Below are 18,964 nucleotides of genomic sequence, written 5' to 3'. Positions count from 1 at the left end.
GACCCTTTGGCTGCAGCGGGCTTTGAGAGGTGCAAAGTCAGGACAACCTCGGCAGCTCCTGTGGCAGCACCCTGGTACCCGGTGCACTGTAGGGTGCTGTGGTTTAGAGATGCTGGCTGTCCCCAACGCCAAATGGGCAGCTGGGGGAGCGGCGAGTCACCCCTCTCCCGGCCATGGTGGGGATGTCCATGGCCCCCACTTTCCCTTTGGGTTAGCCCAGCGCTTTCCGATTTTGAGCTGCCGGCAGAGGCAAAACCTTAAAATAGCACCAATGGTTTTAAAAAACTAAAAAAGAACCCCAAGTTTGCCTTCCCTCTGCCTCTCTCCCAACCCCCCAAACCCTCAGCCCATGAAGCTTCCGGCACAGCTCACTTCTGCCGAGCACAGGAAAAGCGAAACGGCGGCAGCACCCTCGCGCCGGAGCCGTCCGCGGGGCCGCCGTGCCAGCCAGGGGAGAAGATGTCAGACTCGGAGGGGTGCCAGGAGGGTGCAGAAGGTGTCAACCGAGTGGGAGATGAATCCTCTGGGGAGAGCGAGAGGTGAGGCATGGCGACTGGGTACCCCAACGCCACGGCTGCCTTCCAGTCCAGGGAAACTGGGAGGCTGGGAAACGGGGAGGGGTGATGGTGGGAAAGGAGGATGCGCGGCCAAAACGATGTTGACCCATGAGGCTGAAATGGGCCAGATGCTCTGGCAGGCTTTTGACAATCTCCTCCAGCTAGGGAGAGACTTAGACTTCCTAAAGGTCTCGTCTTCTTTGAACTTCAAAGTCTTTGAAAAGTTTTTTTGGTTTGATCAAGTGGGCAACCACAGCTCCAGCAGTAGGCAAGCTCAGCAAGGGGTCTGGCAACCTGGACCTGCTCCGCAGTTGAAATCAGCCCCATCTTTAGGACCAGTGGGTGGGGATCAGCTGCCTCCTCTCCTTGCAGCAATCGCTGGGCACATCTGATTTCTTGCCGTGCCTCTAACCGAATTAACCTGGCAATGTTTCAAGCTAGTTGCTGTAAGGTTATACATCTTCCTGTGCCTCCACTCTGCTTTGTTGTTTTATCAGCAGAGACTGAAAAATTTGGGGTCTGCTTGCTCCTATGCGGACAGCTTTGCATGGGGGTTAAAAGGAGACGGACCCGTAGCAGAGACCACATCTGTCTGTGGTAGAGGCAGACAGTGATAAGCTCGGCTGAGGTATATCACCCAGAAGTACTCAGATTTGGACTGGATTCAGGCTGAGCATCCAGGGAGCTTGGGGTGTTGCCTGATTTTTCGCCTCCAGCTTCAAAGCTTGCATTAGCATTTCTCCCCAAGGCTTCTGAAAGCCAGGCAGTTATTGTTGATAGGAAAAAAAAAACCCTTGAGTGACAATGAGAGGAGAAAGGTGTGTCATCTCCTGTCACTAATGGTTGCAGCAAGTGTTTTGGCTGACACCTGACAGCAATTAGCCTTGGCTGAAGGCTTGACTGGAAGCTTCAAAAGGCGCTGGAAGGCTCCATGCATGACTCTCTGCTGAAACGAAGGGGAAGCCTTGGCTGCTGGGGGAGCGGCGGGGTTTCTCAGCCTGGTCTCTGGGATTCCCAGTATCGCTCCAGTCTGGCCATGCCTCCACCACAGGCTCGGCTCACCTTGCAGGAGGAAGGAGCAGATGCTGGGGGCTGCCCAAGGCAATTGAGCCTCCCCGCTCCCCTCTCGCTGCGGCGGGCGCAGGTACATCGGCGCAGCCGGGGCGAGGCGGTGGGGGCTGCCGGTGAGGCAGGGTCAGCTTGTTCCCTTCTCTGTTTCCCGCTGGAGTTTCAGCTAAATAAGAGGCTGTCTGGAGGGGTCTGGTCTGTACCACTCCAAACCTTGCAGCCTTCAGAAACTTGTTTAAAAAATGTGTGTATGAATACTGATGGCAGGGTGGCACAACCCTTCCTCCCTAGCTGCATTTTGGAATTTTAATGAATTATGACATTCGATGGAAAAGAAGTAGCGAGAAAAAGTAACTTCCTTTTTGCTTTGAAAATATGGAGAGTTACTTTCCCTCCCAACTTGTGCAATGGTTTCATGTGCAGTTCTAAACTCTGGTTTTCACTTGTGCTGTTCAAATGCTTGCTAGGCTCTGGTGATTTCCACTCCTAAAATGGAGGAAGGAAGTGTTTGCTTGCTGTTTGGGGCTACCTTTTCTCACCCTGTGGCTAGCTCAGCCCTCTGATCTCCTCTCCCTGAAGATAAAGCTCTTTTCAAGCCGACTTGTGTATGGATGAAGTCAGGACAGTGCTCCTAAGACAGCTTAAGGCGTGCTGGAGATATGAGCAGCGAGGCTTGTGATGGAGCTGCCAGGAAAGCAAGTCCCAATGCTCCCTGGTGTAAAAGCACAGCAAGGAGATATGGGGAGAAAAACGGTGCTGGCTTTGCGTAAACAATGAACTGTATCTATTTAGCTGTGGCCAGTGTATATAGAAGAGAAGCTTGCATTAGAAAATGCCCTAGAAATCTTAATTTGGACATACCGTACTCTGTTTCCCCACACAAATGGGGACACGCTGGCAAAGTCTTGCTGATGCCCATGTACCACCACCTAAACCAAACTGGTCTTACGCTCTCTTCCATGAACTGCAATTGCTATATATGAAACCACTGCAGTTGCAAGCCTGATGTGAAGCCTTCCCAAAAGAAGCGAGAAGCTGGGGTGAGCTCTGGGGAGGTGACTGCTTGGGTTGTCTTGCCCTGATGGGACAACACGGTGCAGGATGAAGGAGCCAACCCTCCTGCCTTGACAGTAGGAGGCTGGGAGCCCGAGGTGTGGGCGAAGCCTGCCTTACAGCAGGGCTAAATAACCCAATATGTATTGGGACTGTTATTCAGAGCACCCTCCATAAGGCTCTGGAGGCTTCAGGCAGCCCCTGACCTTAGTTGCTACACCCATGGCTGTGCACATCCCTACGGCATGGGCTGTGCTCTGCAGGATATTTGCACCTGAGCGGGAGCGTGGCTCACGAGGCAGGTTTCTCTCGCCTATGGGGTCTGAAATGAGAAATTGGCTTCTTCCAAATTCCCCCACCTCCTTCCTTCTGGGGCTTCCCACCCCGGGAGCTTCAGGGAGCCCTTGGCAGCCCATGTATGGTCACCTCCTGGGGAGAGGCTCTGCTGCACTCGCAAGCCCCAGGCTTTTGCCACGTCTGTCCCCAGCTGTCTTGAATTCTCCAGATCCTTAGAGGAGTCTCGAGGGCCCTTGCTAGGATGACTGCTGTTGCTAAGTATACCCGTGGTTGGAAGAAGGTTGTCTGGGAAAATTGATATGTGGAGAGTCTTTGGACCCCTCGGCACACCGGATTCCTTGGGGGAGGGAGGGAGAGATGGCTGATCCCTGTTTGGGAGTGACTGGTCGCAGTTTGACCCAGCTGGGCTCATTAAAGTGGAAAAATAGTAGGGAAATTAACAGGGGAGGGCCAGATGGATAATTTAATGAAGCTGGGCAATACTTTTGTATTTCCAAATTGGATATAGGTGCCCTGGCAGTGGCATTAGAGATAAGGAACCGTCTCTAATTATAGGGAGCTATCAGGTGCCTTCACTGCCCCTTTCTCCTTGCAAAAAAAAAAGCTTGGCTTGCCTTGCCTCACCTCTGAGCTTATTTTGCAGTGTAAAGCTATGGTTTCGAGGCTTGTGTTAAAGTAGGGGATTGCCCAGCAGCCTTTATTTGAATTTTACTTTTTTTAAAGCCCAGAAGACTCTCTGCTGGCTGGAGGGGCTGGCTGTTTTAAAAATCTCGGGGTGAAGTCTGGCTCTGAAGCCTGTGGGAATCCCTTTGCCCCTGGATTTTGGAGAGACCTGGCTGTGAGAAAGGTCCCAGGGACCATTCTGGGGGCTGCTAAGAGTTGGTTTTGCCAGACCAGCATTGCTGGGGTGGGGTGAAAAAGCATTTCTGCTGGTTGAGCTGGTGCTGGGGCTCCTGCTCCTCTGGAGGAAGGGGGGCAGAGGCACAGCCCAGCCTGCACCCCCGGGGCACCCAACCCCTCTGGTTGTGGGGCGCCCAGGCATCCCCTGGCCGCACCCCACGAGGGGGCGAGCTCTGCTCGGCTGGATTTGTCTGACAGCACCAATAAACCTGCAGCAATGAGGAAAATGGATATGTCCAGGCAGAGTTTTGGGGCATGGCAGGGCTCTACCACTTCCATGGAGCAAGCGGGCATTGCCCAGGGTGGAAACGTCTCCAAGGGAGAGCTGCTGTCAGGGGATACGATGGCACTTTGGGACAGGGTGGTGTCCTGGCCTTGGAACGGAGAGTGGGGACAGCTCAGGGTCTGTTTGCAGCCGTGTTGCCCACAGGGGTTAAGCCGCATGGGCTTTCCCAGGTTTGTTGCAGCTGAAAGAGGATGGGTGCTGCCCCATGGGCAGGGCTGAGTTAAGCCTAGAGATGTGCAAGGTGTGTGGAGGAATGGTTTGGGAAGGAGGGAGGAAAGGGGGAGTTTTTTCCACCCCCGCCCTGCTCTGGGTGTTCTCTCTGGACATGTGGATTTTGTATGGTGTGCTGCTTCAGGGGGTTTCAGGCCTTTTCCAAAATCCGAAAGCCCTTTTCCTAGCAGTAACTGGAGGGTAGAAGGTATCACGGCTGGCTCCATGGCAGTGAAATGGTTAACCTCGGCTTACCCTGGGGATCCTGGGCCCCTCTGCTCTGACCCTGCTAACCCAGCCCTGGCCCATGCTCTGCCTGCAACCCCCCTCACAGCCATCACCCCCGTGACCCACGCGCCCGGCTGCGGGGTCTGCGCGGCGGCTGAGCGGGCTCCTGGCTGCCTCCCTGCTCTCCCCAGAGCTGGGCTTGCTCCCAGCTAGCCACTTATCCAGCCTGGCTGCTGCCTCCGTCGGGACACTGACTTGCATCTGGGCAGACCGCCTGGCGGGGAGATGCTCTGAGGCCTCGACGGTGCGGCGTTTTTGTCGGGAACAGCTTTTTCTTTGCGGGGGTGGGAGTCCTGGCCCAAAGAAAGTCATTACCCAGGCTCCAGGGGGAATTGGTGGCTGCCAGGCTCCTGGGACTGTAATCTGGCTTCGACAGACAGTGCAAACCTGCTGTGGTCCTCAGGGGAAACACTGCAAGAATTTGCTGCCCTCACTTCATCCTCCACGTGCAACCCTCCCGGTACAGCCCGGCTACGCGAACCTGTCTGGGAAGGACGGTGCCCGCTCGCCCGGCGCAGGCGAGGGAGGGCTCTGCTCTGCCCAAGCTTGCGCGGGAGCTTTGACCTCCTGCAGCTCCAGTTCCCGTTCCCTTAACATGAGTCCAAGAAACTCCTCATCAGGCTGAGTCTTTGGGCTCACTGAGGAGGTGCTTTGGCATCCTTTGAAGCCAAAAGCATGAGGAATGGGTTCTCATGAGATGGCTCTGTTCTCAAGTCCTTCATAACGAGAAAGCTTGAGGATATACATCAATGAAAAGAAGACAGAGGGGTGTATTTGTATGATAGGGCCTAAGGGGCCTCTTTACCTAGGTTGTGCTCTGGATCATGGTCATCAGGTATATGGGTCAAAAATATGTCCTAGGAGGTGCTGCACATGCTGGGAAGGCAGCTGTCCTGCATGGCATGACTGCAGCATGATCGGTACTAGAGCAGCACCTACAGTGCCCAACCAAGGTCAGGGTGTCACCGTGGTGGGTGCTCTGTGGCTATCCCAGTGGCCTCCTCCCTCAGGGCAAAAAGGACAGATTATCTCTACTGCAAGGCCAGAAAACTGAGATTGAGGTGTTTAGGAAGGGGAAGAGATGCCCTAACCGTAGGACTTGCCCACTGTGGATCGGGTACCCAGAAGATGTGGTTTCCTATTGGACCCACGTGACATCTGCCAGGCTTTGGCAGGTCACTTAGGTAACCCTAGGCATCCTCAGTGGCACTTGACATCTATGTTTAGGCACCTGAATTGGTCCCTGATTTCCCAGTATCACCTAGGAAGCACAGTCCACTGCTGAGATTTGAGCCGAGCTCCCCTGAGGCTTGGCCAGGTATCTCGCAGTCCTCAGCCTGCCCGGGTGCTCTACAGAGGCTCAGTCACAAATGGGTTAATCATCCCCGGCTTGGAGCCCGTGTGTGTTTTCTTTGCCAGTGTATCCGTCCTAACACACACCAGATGTGTGAGGCAGACACTGGAGTGTCTTAATCCCAGGTTTCGGCACTTGGAGTTGTCTTTCTCACGGGCAGGTCTGCAGTGGCTTTCTGGGAGCTCCACCGCTGCTCGTGCAATGCCTGAGCAGGGAGGCTGGCAGCCCCCATCCTCCGCAGGAGAATTTGCAGCAAGGCAGGACGATATATCTTCTCTTATTTGCTACTTTAAACAAGTCACTCCTGGGATGGGCTGCTGGGGCTGGCAGCAGTGCTGATGCTGATAACTCCGTCTTGAGTCATACGGGGTGAGTGTGAAAACCCAGGAGCTACTCGGGTTCACCCTATCTCAGAGGAACAGTGGTGGTTCATACCAGCCTGGTGTGTCTGATAACTGTCCAGGGAATACATGGGTAAAGAGGAAAATACACGAGGAAACCCAGCTGGATTTATTAATGAATGGAAATGGCAGTCAGTGGGCATCTATTATTAGCTTGATTGGTGACTTGCACCCAGTGGTCTAAAAACTTGGAGCCACCTGGGAGCAACTGGTCTGAGATGTGCAAGACTTGGTTTATTTGGAGCTCAGTTTATTTGGATTTCTCTTGCCATTGCACGGATGTGTAGGCCCAAATGCTTTTGCTAGTGTACATCAGCACCATCCCACTGTCTGCCATATAGCTGTGCCAGTTTGCATCAGCTGCAAGTCTTTGGTTCTTTCGCTTACATGCTCATTTTGAAAATAGATCCTTTGCTAGGGATTAATTCTGCATTACCAAGAAGCCTCTCTCCCAGCTCTAGGTATCTCTTGCTTGCTGCAGCTAAATAGACAGCATGTGCAATGCCTTTTATCAAGCCCTTGCCAGACGGTTAGGAAAATATGATCTCTTCTTCTGTGCTTGTGCATGCATGTGCTTTTCTGCTGCAAAAGCAGTTTCCTTTCCAGTGAAAGCTTGCTCCAGAGCCATTAGCATCGACAAACCCTGAACTATTGACAGACCCCAAACAATCACGACTGCCAGCCCTTTGGGAGGGGCAAAGTTCTCCCCCTATAAAATTGATGGCAATAATTATTTCCTCTTAAAATAAGTGCCTCCTTGCAGTTGTCATTTAGCTTCACGTAACAGGAGCTGACAGCAGTGTGTCTGAGCTGAGCCGTCCTCAAGGACAGACTAATGTGATATACAGGCTGTACACCCCTGCTCTGGTGGGGATTCTCCTTCCTTGGGGTGGCATTTGCCTCTTCTGCTGCTTCTCCGCTCCAGTTGCTGTCTTCCTCCATACAGCCTTAGCCGCCCCTTGTGCAGAAAAGCTCATCTTAACTTTTTGTTGGACCTCACTTTGAGCATTAATGACTATCCTCCCGCTTGGCAGAGGCGTGTGTTGGTCTTCAGGCTTTTTGGATACGTGATGATACTTTTGCCTGCCCTTCCATAACAGCTCCCATCTTTTGCCCAGCTCGGTGAGGGAGGCGTGGGTGGATATTTCCAAGCTAAGATTTGATGCCTTTCCCCAGGACAAGGTGCAGCTTGAAGTGAGGGTATAGCTTGGAAGCAGGAACCATCAGATGATGCTTGGGGGTTCCTTCTTATCCATGAGTCTACCCTGACCCCAGCTGGAGTAACCAGCCTGGCAGTGTGAGGCAGGGATTAATGGTTGCTAAAACTACTTGTGTTGCACAATGCGGTGCTACATCAGAGCCTCGAGCCAGCTGCAGATGAGCTAATAAGTTTATATCAGGCAGAAGCTGTATTTCACTTCTTGAAAGCTGTGCTGTGCTGGTCAGCTGAGCAGCATGGCTTGGGCACAGGGCTGTACTCACACAGCAGTACAAGCTGCTACAAGCCTATCAACAAAATTTGGGTGATGCTTAAGCACATCACACAGATGCCACTTGGTGAAAGAAGGTGGTGCCTCTATTACGGGTTGCACCCCTCTTATGCTAAACACGGGAGATCTCTGACGGTGTCTTCAGCTGCCCAGTGTCCGTCTAATCCACCTAGCCAAAGCAAAGGCCACTCCATTTATTTTAAATGGACGTTCAAAGTTCAAATTCATTCAGCAGCTTTCCAAACCTCGGTGAGCAAAGACTAGTGACAAGGCAATGTGATGCTGGAAGAAGGCCTTTTTTAGACATTTCCTACGGCGTCTACCGGTGGGAGGACAACCCCTTGGCAGCAGTTGCCTATGGCTTATTCATCCCGGCTGGAGTCCTTTGTCCTGCTTCTTGGCCCTGCAGTGGAGAGGCATCCCAAAGAGATGGAGCCGGTCTCCTTGGGGCCAATAGTTCTCCTCTTGTCCTGTAATGACCCTCCTGCGTGGGCTGGGAGTGTCTTATCTGCAGCCATTGTTTTGTCTTCCTGTCTCTTTCCCAATGGCTTTGTTGATTTAACCTAATATATAGATATGGTGCACACTGCCGTAACCACGTTGGCTCGACGTGCTGGACCAGCTGCACTCCTCCAGGGCTTGGCTGAGTCACTTGGCCTTGGCCCCGGTCTGTAAAACCCGGGTGGCAGCTCACTGCAGTGGCTCAAGTGGTATCTCCCTGTTTGCGCAGCACCTAGCGCAACAGGGGCTCTGATCTCCTTTAACCATGCTGGGCTGCCCGGTTAATGCTTACACCACCTCTCTTTGCTTCCCTCCTCCCCCTTTTTTCAATCCAGCTTTCACATGTTCCTTTTAGTTCCTTCTCCCTCGGTCCCCTCATCCTCTGTCCTTGTTCGTATAAACCGCTGGAGCAAAAGCATTCTCTTACAAGGCTTGTAAGCTTGCGTCTCCCCTCTCACCGGGAGATGAAGCAAACTCTTGGAATTTTAGGTTTATGGATGTACCCATGAAATGCCCCACAGGGAGGGTTCCTCCTCCATTCTGCGTGGGGGTGAGGGGTAGCACTGGGGCAGAGGAAGAGGGATGCTTCTTCTAGACCTGGCTTCCTCTCCCTCTCATTTCTGCCTCTTTGGATGTCATGGGAAGAAAGTCATCATTGATCCCAAGCCAAGTACTTCAGACTTAGTATGACACGGTGTTTGTTGACTCTTTGGACCCAGCCCACGATTATACATGTTCTTCATGGTGCTCCTCTGAGCGCGTGGGCCAGGCAAAAGCTCCGAGCCAAGACAGCTCCCGCCTACAGCACCCCCTCCCTGAACATCCATGGGGTCACGCGTTGGCTTGGGAACGTTCCCTCCTGACTCATGGCCAGGGCAGAGGAAGGCTTGCCAGGGAGCGTCGTTGGAACCGGACTCCTTCCCCTGCACCCTGAGTTAATTGCACCGATGAGATGCCCTGCCCTCCTGACAGCACACTTCTGGAGCCTGTAACGAGCTGTTCTGGTGTGAAGGAGACAATGTGCTGCTTTTGGCTGTTAGACACCCTGTTTCCTTGGGATTATCTCCGGCTGCCTGTTTTGGCCTCTGTATTTGGCTGCCCAAAAGTGAGTGCTGGCAGAGTAAGCCGGACTGAGCTAACTGGGATTTAGGGATGAAGGTGAGACGGGCAAACCCTACCCATCAGGCTAATGTGTCAGCCACGCCATCTACACAGCTGACGTACCAACTGCTGTGGCCTTCTTCAAAGTGGGGGTTGCACGTGCATGGTGAAGTGAGGCTGGGGAGGTGTCGGGATAGGGAGAGAGGTTTGGGACGGCAGAGGGAAGGATAAATCACTTAGAAGGCAAAAGAGAGACCCATCTACTCCATTGTCCTAGGGGGACTGCTGGTGGAAGTGCAGGGTCTCCGACTGAGACAGGACTGCTTAGTCCTTGCTGAAGACGTGAGGCTGTTCCTGCGAGAACATCTTCTCTGGGTGGGATCCCACCACTGACATGCAGGCATGGACCTCTGGAAACCATGCTGGCAGCTGATGGCAGCTAGAAAGGACTGGCCCTCGAAGCGACTGTACGTTGGGGCTTACGCTGACAGTGCTATGCATCCCAGCAATATCGGAGAAAATTGCTTGGGCTGCATTTCTTTGCTAGCAGGACTAGAGTCTTTTTGTTTCTTTTCTTCCTAGACCATGTGTTAGCCTCCAACTGATTTTGCAACTAGTCCTACATAGCAGAGTGATTGTGTAATTAACGGGAACTGGTGCGGCCCTATCTCTCTGGGACTCCCGCCCTCCTTCCTGCAGTGATGGAGCCAGGCTCGCTCCCACCCGGCGTCTCACCTTCTCTGCTTCCCCTGCTGCTGGGAAGAGCTCTGGGAAGCTCTCCGGTGCCCTGCAGCGTGTTTCTGGGTGCTCCAGGCATCCCTGCTCCTGTAGTGGGGTGCGGTTTTGCTGCAGTGATTTATGGTGGTTCTCCTAGCTTAAACCGTGCCAAAAAATAACAGATGAATTAATTCTTTGTTTTTCTTCCTGTGTCTGTTGTACTCCTACCCGCTTCCTGGGGGGACCAGGAGGTTTGTTTCTGTGAAAGGATACGAGCAGCTGTGGGACTGATGCTGACCTTACTGTTCTTGGATACATGGTATGACTCAGACTGATGCACCTGGGCTCGGCAGCAAGCGAGGGAGGAGAGGGGACAGAAGGCGCCTCCGTTCTGCTGAGCGATGGTGTGGGATTTCTCTTTCTCCGTGGTCCCTTAGGCCCAGCCTTTGTGCTTTTGAATAGTGGGTTTACATGCGCCCTGCCCCAGGGAGATGGGGATAGTGACCCTGTCCATGTCAGTGCACAGTTCCCTCCCTTCTTGCAAGCTGTGAGTTTAGAAACAGGGTCCTGCTCTTCTCTCCTCTCCCTGTGGTCCTGCAGGACCCTGCTGATGCTGGAGGAAGGGTGAGTTTTCATATATCTGCTCTCTTTCTCAAAGATGAAAGCCAGGGAGAAGGGCAGGAAACCTTCCCCAGAGGTCGAGCAGCACAGACACCTTGTGAAGGCAGGAGGATTTTCCAGGCGGAGTTCAGTACCGGGAATTTCTCTCCCCAGGAGCAATGCAGAGCTCAGCCTGCTGCCTGTTGCCATGTAGGGACCCCTTTCCTCACCGCTTCACTTCTGGTGTTTCCAAATGATCTTAGCACCTTAGACCAGTAAAAGGTAATGTCACGACCTCTCTCTGGTCCTGGATTTCATCATCCAAACATGGGTTTTGTCAGCCCTGTTCAATGAAGGCCCCCATCTCTGAGAGGCAGTCAGTCCTGGGCTTGGGGTGGAAGTCTGCCAAGTGCTTGGAAGAGGAGGAGCTCGCACTGGCATCCTCCAGGAGATGAACCCGGGTGTGGAGGCAAGGCTATCTTGCTGGGGGAATCAACAGCTTTTCCCTCTGCCTGTTTACCCGGAGGATCTCACCTCCGGTAGGTAGTGGTGTGCCATCGCCTCTTCCCCTCCCCGCACCCAGCAAGCTCCTGCCTTCTCCTGGTGACAGCGGCTGCATTCCTCTCTGCCCCTCCTCAGCTCCCTGCGGATTGCCCGGCATCTCTGCCTGAAATAAGAGTGCTGCTGTGATTTCATTCAGCCCCCAGTTGTTGCTGGCCCATGGCTGCTAGCTACGTCTCTGCCTGCCAGGGCTCCTCGGGCTTGCATCCTTGGCTGGCTCGGACCATGGGAGCTGCTGGCAGGTTTGGGTCGATTCTCTCCAAAAAGAAAACCCTGTAGGTGTGGTGAGGTTCATGTGCTTATACCCAATTACTCCTGTAAGTACTTGCAGGGCTGAGACAGGCTCTTTTTCAGCAACAGAGACCTTTTGTGGTGGATCTCTTGCACCTTCTTACCAAATTTAGAAAGAAAAAAAGGCAGTGTGACAGCATCTGAGCAGCCCACAGAGTGAGGCCAGCATCAATGTCTGTGCTTAGCGGTTGGTTGTTGTTCCTAATCACCTAGGGGATGCTTAGTAAATACCTGCAGAAAAAAATAAAGTGCTTTGAAATGAAGAGACAGCGGGGAGGAGGGCAGGCACTTCCTTCTGATCTGGCTTTAATGCCTTTCCTTTTCATTGAGATTTCTGGGTGTATTTCATGGGCAACTTCCCCATTTCAGCTTACCAGGCGGCAAGAAACGCTTCTGCAGAAGTGATTGAAAGGAAACATGTAAATGAGATGAGAGGGACTGAAAGCAGAAGGACGGTGAGTGAGGGTCTAAGCAGGGTGGTGCCATCATACTCCTCCTGTCTCGGAGACAGCCAGGGGAATATTCCCACCTACCGTAGGGGAACACGGGCAGGCCATGCCATGAGCACCATGATGGGCTGGAACTCGTTAGGTACAAGTCCAGGTGCCTGTTGCTTTGGTATAGCAGAAGATCTCTTCCCCAAAAAAAGGCACATGTGGACCAGGAGATGCAGGTCAGGGAAAAAAATCACTGTTTTTTTCCCAAGACTGCTCCCACAGGAGCATGAAGAGCAGTCATCTGAATGCATGGCAGACGGGCATTTTGTTTTAGCAGGCGGCAATGTTAGTCCTTCATCAAACACTCATGCGTTTCTTTAATCTCCTGAAACATTAATGTTTCATGGAGACAAACCAGATTTTTTTTGCTCTTGCCCAATTTGATGGCTGGGGAAACAGAGGCATGGGACAGCCGGTCACTCGAGCAGGTGATGGGGAAGTTTGAGAGCAGAAGGCGTGCTGCTCGCCTGCCTGGGACTGCAGCCCAGTGGCTTCCCCCAGAATCCAGTTACCGTCTCCATCCCAGGAGAACATTTTTCTCCGGTGCGGCATTCCCCAGCACAAAGCCCCTCTCGCATTAACCTGGCTCTTGGTTCACCTCCGGGCGTTCGGGGAGCGTTTGGAGGTGAGCCCTTCGCAGAAGACTTCTGCTGTGAATGGACCGGGAGTGATTTACAGCCTTCCGAGTGGAAGTTGCCAACCTGGATTTCTGCTCCCGAGTTGCTTTGTGTAATCAGGAAAACAGTGGTAAAGGTGGAAAAAAAGGGGGGGAGGAATAGCGGGAGGGGTGGGTGGGGGAGTGAATAAGGGAAGGAGGAGGGGGCTGGAGAAGATGAAGGAGGGTTAAAGCAGAGGGGGGAGAGGGAGAAGCCCCCCTCGCTGGGAAGCGCCGGGCTTTGTGCCGCGGGACCCGCCGCCGGCTGCGCTCCGGGAGCTTCTCCCGTGACACTTCCACGAGGAGGAGGAGGAGGGGGAGGAGGAGGTAGAGGTGGAGGAGCCAGGCCGGGGGTGTGGAGCTGGGAGGGGAGGGGGGGGCTCGCAGAAACAAAAGGAAACCAGCTGCAGAACTTCCTGAAGGCGGAGAGGGGGCGGCGGGAGCGCGCAGCGCCGGGCGGGCGGGCGGGCGGGCGGCTGCCTGCGGCGCTGGGGAAGGGGGCGGCGGGCGGGACCCTGCCCGCTGCTCCGCCACCATGACCAGCGCCATCCTGAGAAGGAACTCCAGCAAACAGGGCCTGCAGAACCTCATCAGGTGAGGGAGCCCACCTGCCCGCGGGGAGAGCCGGCTCCGGCTGGCTGCTGCCCCCCCCCACCCCGCAGGGACGCGCCTCTGCCCGGGGGTCGCGGGTTGGGGGGGGGGGGGTGGGTACCGGGGAGGTGAAAAACTGTGTTCCGCATCCATCATCTCCGTGTCCCTTTAAATCAGCTGAATTTCTTCTTCAGCCCGCTTCTCCAGCCGACGCGATGCGTTGGAAGGAAGGGAAAGAGATATCCCCCCCCGCCACCCCCCCCCTTTGGTCCCCAAAAGCAATATGAGAAAAGCAGGTTTGAACTTACTGATGGCTTTTCCAGGAGCACACAGCTGAAATCACTGCGCACAACTGTACTCTGACACTCACCTGAGCCGCCTGATTCCCCCCCCACCCTGTGCAAGGGATGTCTCAGGATGCATCTTTTTGTGTCCCCTGAGCGCTGAAGGCTTCTGCCTCGAAAAAGGGTTTCTTCTCTTTTTTTTTTTTTCGTAGGAAATGTATGCTGGGCATGCTGTGATGTGCATTTGCAATTCAGAGATCTGTAAAGGGCCAGATCCTGCCAGGTCTGCAAGCTGACATTGCTCTTTTGATTTAATTGATTGCAATAGTGCTTTCAACCTTTCTCTCGCGGTATAATTGCCAGGGCAGGGAGGTGGATGGTTCAGGTGGGTTTATTCCCATTTGTCAGCCGGGGCTGAGCCGGGGAGGACGGCTACATTGTCTGCTGGCGCTGGGATTCCCTTCCATGCGGTCACTCTGGTTTTCTCTGGGGGCTGGAAATAGCGCTTTTCATTGGGAGCTGGAAATGCTGCTTTCCTCTGGGGGTCTCTGGGACCCTCCTCTGGCTGCCGGTGCTGGGGGAGCTTATTCTGTGCCATGTTGATGGCTCTGACCGGGCAGAAGAGATGCGCTCCTCTCCTTTTTATATTTAATTGAGCAGCTGGATGGGTGAGAGATGGAATTAGGGAGTGCTGGACTCGTATCCCACGTCTTGGGCGCCTCTTGGCTCCCTTGCGCAGGTCTTGCCTGCAGGTCTCCAGCTGGGATGTAGAAAATGTCAAGGTGGGGGCATGGGGGTTATTTGGACAGGCGTTTGCCAGTCAGTTTGGGATTTCCCTGGCTGGTAATGCAGCCTCTGAACCTCACCCCTTGAATGAGTTTCTTGCCTTGGAAGGGAAACTGGTTCCTACAGCCATCCAGTCCCTCCCGCCTTCTTCCTGGGGCCCGTTCTGCACCCAGGGGAGTGGGCAGAAAAGCTCCCACTGGTTGTGGGGACCCCCGGGATGGGAAGCAGGCAGGAGGAGCTGACTCCTCTCTGTTCATCTCCCATTTGGCCCGTTGCGCTTTTTCCCTGGTCTCAGCCCGGAGGGACTGGGATCTTGGTTACAGATCCCTGTTTCAGAACAGGGCTTGGTCAGGGGCTCGCAAGGGGAACGGAAACCTCTGTGTGGGTGCGCAGCAGACAAGGATGGGCTCAGATTGGGGGCCAGCTGGTGCTGAGGAGGGCCAGGCAAATGAACCGGGGTGGGAATCACCTGCCCACAGCTGCGTGGCAACTTATTTTGCAGGATGGCAGATGGGGGGGGAGAGGCACATGTGCCTCATACGCAGAAAAGGAGTGTCCAAAGAGCTGTCCATACACAGCCCAAGCCAGAGGTGTTTTCCTGTCCTTAGTGGTGTCTCCAAGTTCCTCCTGCTGTGGATAAGGGACTTTTGGTGCCCTAGAGACTCACAGGGGCTTTTGCCAGGGAAACTCCAGGATGACATTTGTCCTGCGTGGGGTTATTATGCTTAATCGGGCTGAGGTTTGGCTTTGTGGCTGTGTTTTCCAGTCCTGCTTACAGACGAGGTGGGGTGTGAGGATGTGTGAGGGATTTCATCCATGGTTTACACCCAAATAAACCCACTAATGCTCGCAGGAATCAACAGGAGAATAGGCAGGATCTGCTCCACGCACAGCACAGCCTGTTTTGCGGTTGTATTTTTCTCCCAGAGCAGTTTTTCTCCTAAGCCCAACCATGGGGCTGGCTCTGCAAGCCCTGCCAGCCTGGGTGCAGGCACATGCTCCTTCAGTCGGTGAATGGCTTGAGGCTCCTTGCTTGAAGATATAGTGCTGTCAAGATCGCCGTGCTCTGCTTTTGTCTGTCCCAAGGTGATCGCAGGCAGAGCGGTTACACTGCGTAGGTCCTAGGCTCTCCTGGTGTGCCTGAGCGCATCGGTGACCTGGAGCACAAGAGTGAAAACGGCTGCTCAGAGTCATATTCGTGAGCACTGGGGGTTTCGGTGTGATGCCAAGATTTACCCGGTCGCTTCTGCTGCAGAGCATCAGTGGGGATAACCAGGGAATTACCTTCTCTGAGCATCGCTCAGCCGAGGGAGCTGCTTGCCAGGCTGGCCTACAGCTGGGTTAAGGGATCCTCAGCTGAAACCAGTGTAAAAGTCTTGTGGATTTGGGGTTGAAGAGCTGAGTCCCAATGCTTAAGCATCCAGCCTTGTGCTTGAGACAAACCCCCAGCATTTCAGACAAAGTGGCCCACGCCTGTGTGCGGAGCAGGAGTGCCTGGCTGCCATCACCCGAACATCGGTCCCAGGAGCCAAATTTGTGTGAAATGGCTTTTCCACGGACCGTGCTGACAGGTTTGGCGCACACTGGGTTTCGGGGTGGGTTGGTGTGCTCGAGAACAGTGGGCCATGTCAGAGGCACCACAGGCTGATGTGCTGAGTCAGCACTCTGGGGAAACATCCTTTACCTTTTCCCAGCCCGGAGGTGGGCTGGCAAGATTAGCCCTACTTGTTCCTCGCTGGCTGCCAGCCGTGGGACACTGGCAGCTTTGCAGGAGCGTGCCATTTACATCCGTAAGGTTGGAGGCTGAAAAGAGCCCAGGGCTATGCCTTGGACCACAGAGCGTGAGTGGCTGAGCAATTACTTGGGAAAGGTTTAGGGAAGAACGGGCAACTGCAGGGTTATCTACCTCCCCTCCTTTGCCCCACGTGCCCAGGCACTCCCTTCGTCCCGCATAGTCTCTCTATCAGGATGTTCCTGGGGAGAGATTTCTCCCTTTGTAGCACATTAACAGCGGTGATCTCTCACACACCCACAAGACTTTGTGTATTTTTAAAAGTCCTCTCCAAACATGAGCTGCTTTTATCTTGTTATCGTGGTCTATTTTTCCTTATCCTTCTAATGAATTCCTATAAATAAGATAGGGATCCAGCGCCTGTCATGTCGATTCATTCAGTGCGTTATCTGCTCCTGCTGGAATTTTACTCTCCTTCTATCAAGCCTCGAGTGTTTCACAAAAGAATATGGCTGTTTAATTAACCTACAAATCAGCCGCCCTGTAAATCAGCTGTGCCACTCCTCGAAACTGGATTATCGGGCCTCTCGGTTGACACTGCTCCCACTAAGTGCCGCGGTGGCTTGCTGCGGTCGCCTCCCCGTAGCCGGGCTCTTGGTGCCTGCCTGGGGTGTGCAGCGATGGGGTGAAGCATGAGTACGGATGGACGTGTGTTAGAAGAGCTGCCGCTCTCGTCTCAGCTGGTTTGGTTTTTATCCAGCGTGTGGGTGAATCCCGGGTGTCGTTAGGAAGTGAGCTGCGACCTGTTCTTGGGGAGAAAGGACAGTTTTCTTGCACGCTTCCTAGCACAAAGGGAGACCTGGCCCAGAACAGGGGTTCCAAAGCTGCACAGGCAGCAAATAAACGAGTGTCTATAATTACATGTCTTTGCAACACCACAGAGTCTGAAGTGCAAATAATGCTGTGGGGAAGGGGGACTCAATCTTGAGGATGAAAAAGCTCAGGGGAAGCAAACGAGTCAGAAAATTAGATCGGGTGATAAACCTAATTATTTCCTCTGTAGGATGGGACTTTTGCTTCTTTATCTTCTGTGGAGTCATTAACATGGGAAGCCAAACCGTGAGATCTGAAATCATGTTTGCACACCCCTGTGTTTTGGCCCGTCATACATGATGAAATGCTTTCCGCCTCCAGCCGATGCCAGCACTCGTGGTCCTGGTGCTGCAGCTGCACGGCCCCTTCTTTCTCCCTGCAACGCGCTCCTGCATCCTTGAGCAACGCCCTGGCGATGCTCAGAGTCCCCCAGTGTTAGGGGTAGTTTAAAATTCCCCGAACTCCTTGAATTTTGGTGTATGTCATGAGTGTGATATTTAGTTTGATGAGGATCCGGGGGCTCTGCCCACCTCTGCGGGATGCCTTCCTTTCCGCCTGCGCGCGAGGTTTCCTGGACCTTGCCAGGACGTGTCTCAGCAGGGAAGATGCTACTCCAGTGTTTCTGTCTTGACCTCCCAAGCACTGAGCTGGGAACAAGAAGCTTGAAGCGCCTGGGAGGGCTGGATGGCGCCTTGCAGGGACAGGACATTTTTTGGGGGGGCCGTTGATGCTAGGACATGCTCCAGGCAGGGTTTGTTGCCTGGGAGGTAGCGGTTACTGCCTCCGAGGGCTATTGCAGCACCTCTTTACTCCACTGCCCCGGGTTGTGGATAGGTACGGGGAGCGAGGAAAGCTTGCCGTGAAGTGGGGCAGCTCCTTAGGGGGAGACGGGGAAAATGAAGGTGCAGGACCAAGGGGAGAGGAGGGAGGGGTGCTGGCATGGGGACAGCGGGGGACACAGGGCCTTCATCAGTGCAATTCATACTTTGCAACGCTGCCTCAACTTTTCACAAGGAGCCTATGGTCCCTGCAGGGCTTACCCACCACGGTTCTCCCATCCCGAATCCCCCCTATTTTGATGTTTTTATTAGTGGCCTCTTTTTATCCCTCTGTGTCCCATCGCTGGGGCCAGGGCAAAGCTGATGGGCACCTTTGTGAGCCCTGCAAGCGGAGGGCGGATGCGAAGGGAGAGGTGACCAGATGCTGCTGGTGGGGAGGAGCTGCCGGGAAAGCCCTTTGGGCCAGACCCATCGCCCGGGGCGCCAGCGAAGCATGTCCAGGGGCTTTCCACATCCCAGCACGGCTCGGGGATGCCAGCTGCTTGCAGAGCGATGTCACGGCATTTTGCAAGCCATGAGGGACCCGGGGCTTTGTAGCCCAGCTGAGCCGTGGGGCAGGGTGGGCGTAAGGGGCCAGGCTGGTGCCTGGTGGGCGCCCCGTCCCTGGGTGCCTTGTGGGATGCCCGCCCTCTGCTTTCACCCCAAGGAGGGCAGCTCATCCTTCTCTCTCCACTGGCAGCGTCTCGCCCATCCCCTCTGAGCACCCTGTGGGTCCGTTCCCAGATTTTCCCAGCCCTGGGGCTTGTTTCATCAGGAGCACTCCACCTCCCATTGACTTTTCCCAGATGCCCGCTGATGGTTTTTGTTTGCCTTTAGCCTTGCTTCTCTCAGACTTCTACCTGCTCTCAAGCAATTGGATATTTAGGGCCTGAACTTGAGCCCATGGAAATTTTGGGGAGCTGTAGTGAGCCTCTGAGCCCCTCGGGGCTGCAGCTGCAGGTTATCCGCATTCTCTGGCGAGGTGGAGAAGCACCGCCACACGTGTCTGAGCACGGTTCAGCTGGAGGGGGCACTGGACGGGGTCGCTGGGGT

The 18,964-nt window shown here is 54.2% G+C and overlaps 1 protein-coding gene across 2 annotated transcripts in view; it reads left to right on the top strand.

Annotated features, from left to right (window-relative positions):
* The first annotated feature begins 459 nt into the window (after window positions 1-459).
* The window catches only part of LSP1 (lymphocyte specific protein 1), a 51,691-nt gene continuing 33,186 nt past the window's right edge, over window positions 460-18,964 (top strand). The window contains exon 1 of one of the 2 annotated variants that reach the window (XM_059825820.1): window positions 460-539. In XM_059825820.1, the coding sequence (XP_059681803.1) occupies window positions 460-539 (80 nt within the window). Of the gene's footprint in view, window positions 540-13,306; window positions 13,422-18,964 lie in introns of those variants that run through there. The other variant, XM_059825821.1, reaches the window with a different exon arrangement.

This window comes from Gavia stellata, chromosome 17, assembly GCF_030936135.1.
Source record: "Gavia stellata isolate bGavSte3 chromosome 17, bGavSte3.hap2, whole genome shotgun sequence".
NCBI classification, from domain to species: Eukaryota; Metazoa; Chordata; class Aves; order Gaviiformes; family Gaviidae; genus Gavia; species Gavia stellata.
Note: the sequence above shows the minus strand (reverse complement) of the source record. Positions and strands in the feature narration are given on the sequence as shown.